The 8794-nt window shown below is 36.4% G+C and overlaps 1 protein-coding gene and 1 pseudogene across 1 annotated transcript; one reads left to right on the plus strand and one right to left on the minus strand.

The window, feature by feature from the left end:
• The first annotated feature begins 1376 nt into the window (after positions 1-1376).
• LOC148692911 (uncharacterized) lies at positions 1377-2996 on the plus strand (annotated as a pseudogene).
• A 2077-nt stretch (positions 2997-5073) lies between these two features.
• On the minus strand, positions 5074-8371 carry LOC137741709 (histidine-containing phosphotransfer protein 2-like). The gene is made up of 6 exons (XM_068481417.2): positions 8101-8371; positions 7225-7352; positions 7066-7134; positions 6320-6391; positions 5628-5700; positions 5074-5308 (listed from the first exon to the last, which is right to left on the minus strand). Exons 1-6 carry the CDS (start codon positions 8161-8163, stop codon positions 5261-5263), a joined length of 453 nt encoding a protein of 150 aa, XP_068337518.2. The 5' UTR covers positions 8164-8371; the 3' UTR covers positions 5074-5260.
• Between the last annotated feature and the right edge of the window lie 423 nt (positions 8372-8794).

The raw sequence follows: 8794 nt of genomic DNA on the forward strand, positions 1-8794 counted from the left end.
TTTGGCTTGGTCTTAAGAAGGTTATTCTCATTATCTCGCCGAATTTGACATGGGTCCTTGAAGAGGGTTTACAAATTTCTTTTTGGTCAAATAATTAGTTAGGTAGGCTTTTAGTATCACATCTTGAGATTCCTAATGCTCCAGCTCATACTATTAATGCTCATATATGTAACTTACTTCCTAATGTGGTGGCTTCAATTGATGTTACTCATCTTCCTTTACAAGCATCCACAAATTCGTTGTGTTAGTCAAGCTCTTTATCTTGCCTTCTTTCAATTAAAGAGGCTTATTCTCATTTGCTTAGTTTTGACAACCAGGTACCTTGGGGGAAGATAATTTGGTCTCATCGAATTAAGCCTCACAAAAGTCTTCTTGTTTAGAAGGTGTTGCAGGGACGCCTTCTCATAGACAAGTCTGGCCCAGGCCCAGTGCCACTAGGGCAACTGTCTAGGTCCCAAAAATGAAGGGGGCACCAAAAAAAAAACCGAGTAACTAGGTATAAAATAAATAAATAAATAAATAATATGACCAAAGCCCCAAATAGGGGCTGGAGTGCAAAGCCCAATTTGACAAAAGATGAAAAAATAAAAAAGGCCCAGGTTTTGGGCATTACAAAAAGAAAAAAATCAAAGAATTCTTGATTAATTAAATTATTTGATTTCATTTCAAACCCAATTTTTAGGTTCAATTTTATCAATTTTTATATGTTAGACTATGTGTTAGTGTTTTTATAATATATAATATGTGTTGGAATGATAATTTTGATAGGAAATTTTTGTTATATCATGTGTAGGTAATTTTTGCAAACAAATTATCGAAGCCATGTCTTTTAGGAAACAACTCGCTGGCAATATGAAAAGGAAAAAAAAAAGGCAAAGGATAATAAAATTGCCAAAAGTTTAAGAAGATTTCTTAATAAATTTTTCTCTACTAAGAATGAGTTGGTTGAAAATTTGAGAGAAAATGATGTTGGTGAAGAGTCACAAAATATTGTTGGGGAGTCTCATAATCATGAAATTGGTGGTTATGTGGAGAAAGATGTTAATGAAGAGTCTCAGACCATGAAAATGGTGGTAATTTAGAAGAAAATGTTGGTGATGAGTCTCAATACCATGAAAATGGTAGTGATTTAGAGAAAAATGTTGGTGATGAGTCTCAAGACCATGAAAATGGTGGTAATATAGATTTAAATGTTGATGATGATCATATTGGTGTAGAGGAAAATATTGTTGATGATGATGATCATGTCTTAAAGTAAAATCTTTTTTTGGAGCATGTCAATGCATATATACAGTGTTTTCCAACTCTACAAAGCTTTAGAATATTTTGCTTGAACATATTGATGGGTTAACTTTGAAGTCATTGTTTCTGAAGACATGCGTTTCAATGTTGCTATAAAGGCATTGGAAGCACTTGTTACCTTTTTTGAAAACTACAGAGAAACTGGTTTTGCTTCTACCATGTGTGATGCTAAAGAAATTGCACTTGATTTGGAAATTGACCCGTTTTTCAAACTAAACGTCATAGACCTAGAAACAGACATCATGATGAAGTTGATGGTAATGAGAGGGAACAACAGTCTGCTGAAGAATCATTTAGAACATATTTTTTTTCTTGTTATAATGGATATTGCTCTTTCTTAACTGAAACACAGGTTTGAACAGTTAAAGGCTTTTGAATCTATTTTTGGCTTCTTGTTTGATGCACCGAAGTTAATTTCATGGGATGATCAAGAGCTAAAAGAAAATTGTATAAATCTTGAAGCACATTTGAAACATGGAAATATCATGGATGTAGATGGAGTCAACTTATGTTCCGAATTACAGGTTTTGCAACTGATGTTACCTGAAGAAGCATTTCTCTCTAATAACCCTTGGACATCCATAGAAATAGCAAACTTTATCAAAGAAACTGACATGTGTCCTAATTTCTTGATTGCTTATCATGTAATGTTGACTGTACATGTGACCGTGGCATCTACAGAAAGAAGTTTTTTCAAAATTGAAATTATTAAAATCTTACTTGCGGACCACTATGACTCAAAATAGGCTAAATAAATTAGCAATCTTATGCATTGAAAATGATGAGATTAAAGGCTTGGAGTATGATGATATAATTGATGATTTTGATCCAAAAAATTCCAAAAGAAAATTTTTTAAAGGTTGAAATTTCAAGGAGCTTTGCTAGGAGTGGTTGTATATGATTGTATTTTTTATTGTCGGGGTTTAGGTACTATGTCCCCCCCCCCCAGGGCCTAGCCCTCCAACTTTGATTGGGTTCCAGCCCTCGTTAAATATATTTTTTTAAACATATGTTTCCGTATTAAAAAAGGGCACATTTTGAGTTTTCGCACTAGGCACCCAAAAACTCAGGACCGACCCTGCTCATAGATTCGATTCTTTAATGTATGGGAATTATAAGTTTTGCATAGTTCTCTATGTAAATTCGGTTTCAAAGTCTATTTCGCATATCTTTTTGGAATTCCTTGGACAGTAGCTTTATGGCAATGGTTATTGGCTCTCTTCTGAAGACCTCCAAACATGGTGGAGTCTCTTACAAGGTTTTTTTCTAAAACTTTTATTGTTGGTTTTTCAAGCTCTTTTAGAAAGCTTTAGGTCTTGGTAGTGTGTACTTTTAACTCAGTTTTGTGAAGCAGCATTTGCGTGTTTCATTCATAGTAGTTCTTACTCAACTGTTCTACCTATTTACTCAGCTTTAGGTATCTCCCTAGCTTCCATCGCTGCCCTCTCATTCATTCCGAGGATTTGGCATATGTCGTAATTCGGTGGGCTTAAGGTTAATACTTGTGGTTTTTACGCAAATGGATATGACGATTTCAGTGGGATTATTTTCGTAATTTGGATGAGCATGTGCTTGGTGCTTTCGCTTCAAGTATGGAGTTTGTTAGTTTAGTGGATGTGGAAATTTTAGCTTTCATTGAGGCAGTTCGTGATGCTTGGGTTCAAGATTGGAAGCATATTTGGATTGAATACTAATTCCACATTGGTTAGTCATTATCTTTATAGATATCCTAATTCAGTTCCTTGGTTTCTCTTGGTCGATTAGAATAATTTTTTTTGGCACGTTCATCTATGAGTATTGTTGGAGCAAATTTTGACCCACCTTTAAGTGAAACCTGCACAGGTCAAAGACAAGGAAACACGGTGAGTCCAAGCGTCAAAGAGGGTGGTTCCCGCCATGGAGGCTTCGATGCACCTAAGTTAGTCGTGGTAGTAAAAAGGGTGTAAGGTGTATTTCTTAGGTGTTATGGGCTTGCCTGTGGTGAGGGGTTATGAGTCATATTTATAGGCCCTTTGCGGAGTTGGTCCACATGACCCGACATTCTCTTTCGTGGCTTGGAATAAAGGGTCCAACTAGGAGACCATTCTAACATACGGACGCCACGACAGAGAAGAACACTTGTCTTTTCTCCATCGTGGGCGAGAGGAGTGGTGCGCTAAATTGTGCCGCCTAACACATCTCATGGCCCATAAGGTACATTATATGCTAGCATGTGCAGCCTAGTACCTGGATAGCTGGCAGAGTCCGTACTCTGGATTGGCTTGGCCCACTCTGAGGGTATGTCGGTCGTATTCGGTCGTATCGAGAACCACCTGATCAGATGAGTCCCCTCCAAGGGTAGGCTTAGCCTTCTGTTCATTCTAGGTTGCATCTAATGGTGTGAGCTTATGTTATGTCCACACCGGAGAGGTGATAGGTCTTACAAGTATTATTTTATAGATGGATTTATCAGGAGAGTAATCAAGTTGTTGATGTCTTGGCTTCTTTTGGTGCAGCTAGTAGTGCCTATTATTGGTGGACCACTATTCCAGATTTTGTAGCTACCCCCCATGCTCGTGACCTTGATTTTTGTCCAATTTTTTGTTTTCCATTTCGTTGATGTTTCTTTGTTCTTCTCTTTGCAGGTTTAGGCCTCATGCCCCCACTTGTATTGTTTTATTGTCGCTTTTTATTATTTAATTAATAAATTTCACGAGAGAGGTGACGAAGGGATCATTCTATTGGGGAGTTAGCCTTTTTAATTGCTCTGAGCGGGAAGTAGCCTACTTTGTAGTTGATGACTAATCCCGGGGTCCTAGTTCTTTCTATCCACCTTGTGCGAGTTTGGAGAGTAAGTCTACGATTATAGTCAACAATCAAGCCTTATATGTAGTTCAATTTGCCTGATCCATTATTCTCCTTTCATTAAAAAAAAGTGGGACCATACTGTGTGCCATGTAAGTCTTGGCAGGTCAAAATTTAATTTGTTGATGAACATTTATTCACCAAAATTTACATATCTACAACGTGTTCGTGTATTGTGAAAATCTGAACCTTCAAATCAAACGATCACAACTGAGGAAGAAGCCTCCAGTCCTTGGGTTCTGTGACATTTAAGTTAAGGTTGTGCTAATCACTTCACAAATGTGGATCTTCAGCGACAGGTTCAATCTCCACCACATTGTTGTGAAATAAGAATGTACGCGGAACTGGGATCAAATTGAAAGACCAAATATACTCGACCATTATTTTGACCATCACAAAAAATCTGGTTTGGCCGTGCTCGTGAGGAACTCTAAAAGTGACATGGGATTACCAATCATGAACACCAAATTTTCCAACAAAGAAAATTACAAAGCACCAGGAACGAAACTTTTTCAAAAGGTCGTCTTTCATCAGTCGCCAAAGACACACTTCCTCTATCCTAAAACAAGGTGTGTCAACCACCGAATGATTGTGATTAAACAATAGAGACACACTCATCCATGAAACGAGATGTGTGCCACAACGGAATAATCCTTCAGTTACATTTCCTCAATCCTTAAACAGGCTTTACTAGTTGCCAACTCGAACTTCTCAATTCTGAAACAAGTTGTCTCTGGCTAGACGTGAGAGATTTTGATAGCTATCAAAGTCATGTAGGCTCTAAGTAGAACGATATTGGAAGCGGTCCTAAGTTCTATTCAAATTCCAGTTTCTTGTTGATGAAGAAGAAGAAAAAAAAACCACAACAATTAAAAAAGTCAAATTCGCAACAAGTTGAAAGAATGAATAGACAAAATCAGTCTCAAATAGACATCAGATTCTCTGATATAGTAACAATTTCACAAGTCAAATACTACAAGAAGTTATAAAAAAAAAAAGTCATAAATCGGTCTAAAAACACTACGTTAAGTCGTAGTAAACTTGTCCTACAGTTGATACAAAGAAAACATGTGATCTACTGGAGAACAGATTGGAGACCCAATAAACGAGTTCTCTATTGACTGCGCCTTCTGGGCTCAATAGCCTTAATTGCATGCTCCATCTGTAGAGTAAGTTTTTGGAGTTTTGTTAGAGAAAAATGGATAAAAATCAGCTTACTAGAGCATTTCAAAATGAAGAACAGTCGCCACATAAAATATTGTAAAATCTGGCATCTTCATAAGGTCTTAAAGTACAAAGTCCCACAATTCTTTTTTTTTTCAGTGTGGCATTCCTTCATTATTAATCAACATAGCAATGACCTCTATATACCTCTGTGAATTTCTTTATATTGCATATATTAGAACAGTAGACGACAAGATGAAGAAGAAACACTTCTGCAAAAATAAGCTCAGAAAGTCAAGATTCAGAATAAGTATTACCTGAAGAATGTGATTCAGATTCTCTTGCAGTTGAAGATACTCACGCCTAACCATGTCAAAGCCTGTGAAGCACCTGTAAGCATAACATTTTCCTTACAAGATTTTACAAGAGAAAGTCACCATGGTAGATTATATAAGGTAAGTTGGAGAGTCTATCTGAAATAGCTAGAACCTTTGTTGGTTCTTTTAAAAAATCAGAAAAAGACACTGCTAAAATTCCTTGTCATACTGAAATGCGCGCACTATATCAACTAGAAAAAGAAAAAAAAAAGGTGTGGAGGTTGTTCATTGATATTCTTTCTCTTTACCTTTCGTCTTCTATTTTACTTTATGACTTTAATTATTTTGCAGCTTCATATAGGTAGGGTTATCCTTAACACTATGTTCAAATTTTTGTTCAATTATATTTTGTAATATCCTCGTCGTGTTGCACTATTTATCTAGAACACAAATAAATCAATTGGAGATGAAGATATTAATCTTTACGAGGGAAAATTGGGAGATCCTTAAACTGCCTTTAATTCCTTGCTTATGTTTCTTTTGGCATAACCTTTGACAAAGAGTTATCTAATAGATGAATTCACTACAATTCTACAAAAAGCAAAATTTAAAACTCCGTGGGCTCGTAAATTAGCATGTTTTCCTCAAAATTGTAAGATAATAGTTTGGGATGGTAAGATAAGCGTTTGTACCCGTCTTTACTGAATGCTACACTGGCATTTCGAAGCACACAACAGGCGTCGGCCATCCGGCAACCACCAATACTGCAATGCCAAAAGCACCAAGTGGGATGAATACTCTTTTATCAAAGTAAATGATGAAACACCTAAAGCCATTTGGGTTCATGATATGCAAGACACAAAAAGCAGAGGGGTTAAAACTGAAATTAAAGTTCGTAACTCAAGTAATCTGTAAATATCGTGAAAGAAACTCCACCTTTTTCCAATGTCGCAATTAAAACTTAAGTAGAAAGTAGCCTTATGTGAACTGTCTTTGAATGCACAAGTTATCGTTGTCCATGACAACCATTTAGTTAAAATATGTGCATTGGTTAGCCACAGATTGGAAAAGCATCCAGAGACTCAAACAACTGAAACTTGGTTCGAAGTACAAAAGTCTTAGCAGGCACTAAGGATTAGCTAAGGGAAGAAACTAAGACTTAGGATGGAATTATTTGTGAGGTGAAGTAATGAGAATGCTAGAATAATCGGCTTTTAATTCTTTCAACAGTTATTACGATAGATTCTCCAAATTTTAAGGCAGGCCATGCAGAGTGCTGCAGGCAGCGAGGGATTGATCAGATATTAGAACCTACTGATGGCAGGGAATGAGATGTAAGTAAACTTTCTAGATCACACAGACGCAGCAAAATCACAAAATACATTGAGTGAATTGCATGTAAATGGAAAGCAACGTAAAAATTGACAGGTGATACTACCTTGCACTACTTCCTTTGAGCTGGTAGGCAATTTCTGTCACCTTAGGGTAGTTGATAAGAGGTGCGCCCCTAAAAAATGAAATCTCCAAAATTGGTCAGAATATTATAAAAAATAAATAATAAATAAACCAACTACTTAAAATCATTGAAGACAATTACAGAAGTCTGAAGAGATCTGCTATGGCTGCATCAGCATCACGAAGGAACATGGTTAACGCTTCTATAACTAAGCAAGGAGTTTGGCTTTCTAACTCTTTCATTTCATCAAAGTGATAGTCCAATATTCCCTGCCAGAAACATGGTGATTTGTCATCTCCAATTTATATGATCATTCTTTGTTAGTTAAAAGTTAAACAACAATGAAATATTAATCTCTAAAAAATCAGACTATCCAAATATTAATCCTACGATAAAGTTTTACAACTGAATTAAACACTGAACAGAAAACATCTGAAATGTCATCAATAGAAGTAGATATCCATAAACAAACATTTTCAGTACTCAATTAAAATAAAAACAATCTGGGGTCAACTGGTGGTACAGAGACAAATTACATTTTGTTTCCCTGGAAAATAATGGTCATATTTCTTAGCAGCAGATAGCAGACGTACCCTTATCCACATGATCTTAAAAAAAAATTAACAAAACCAAGGCCGCCATCTTTTTGTTTTACTGTTTTCCCCTCTAAATTTCCTTCCTTTATCATTAACAAAACGGATTCTGAACACTCAATTTCATCAGCATTACATGCAAATCAGAAACATATATTTGTTTTGACAATTCAGAAATATGTATGTTCGTTTTGACAGGCACGCAAATCAGAAACTTATATTCTTTTTGTGCTAACAGTACTGAAAGAAGTCTATACAGACAAATATGCTAAACTAATTAAAACCCAATTCTTATTCACATATATTTCTGACAATTAAACACACAGAATCCTCAATACAAAAACTAAAAAAAGAAAAACACAATTCAAGGTTATCCATAAACAAAAAAGGAATTGAGGAAAAGAAACAAATAATGGGGGCTCACCTGCTCTCGCAAGGAGCGGACGAAGTTCTTGAGTTGTTCGGTGAGCGGAGTAGTCCCAGCCATCTTTCTCCTCTATCTCCGACCCTGAGAACCCAAAAGCCTCTCTCTATCTCTCTCTTTCTCTATCTCTGTAGGGTTTGTAGCAGCTGTGACTGAGACTGTGACTGCGACAGTGATGAGGTTTCAAAGGGGGTGAGGCTGGCATGGTTATCGTGGTGCCAACTGCGTCACTATCACTACAATCCAAACTGGCGGTTTCGTCCAAGTTTGGAAGTAGTATTTTCTGCACTTTTGGGTGTTTTTGCTTCATTTGGAATCCCCATTACTCCCCACTCATAGGAGAGATTTTTTAATAGGGCCGGAACATGGGTTACTATGTCATTATACAAATAGTAAGATATGTGTGCTAAAATTTAATAACTTAGAAAATACAATTCTTCACCATTTATATAAAAATATATGATATACCATCCGTATTCGATCACAATGAAAATTTTCTTTACTACTAACTATTACTCTGACACTGCATTTGCCCGCGCACGCGCGTCCCGAACCATTTCAGCCCCACCAAAATCCACAAAGGTTATTCTCATGTTTCTGTTCGGGGTGGGGCCCTACCCAACCTGAATGAAAAACCAAAACGGTAATATTATAGAAACCAAATTTTTTAATTAAATTTATAAATCAAATGATA

The sequence above is a fragment of the Pyrus communis genome, chromosome 11 (assembly GCF_041283825.1).
Source record: "Pyrus communis isolate YQ-2024b chromosome 11, ASM4128382v1, whole genome shotgun sequence".
NCBI lineage: Eukaryota > Viridiplantae > Streptophyta > Magnoliopsida > Rosales > Rosaceae > Pyrus > Pyrus communis.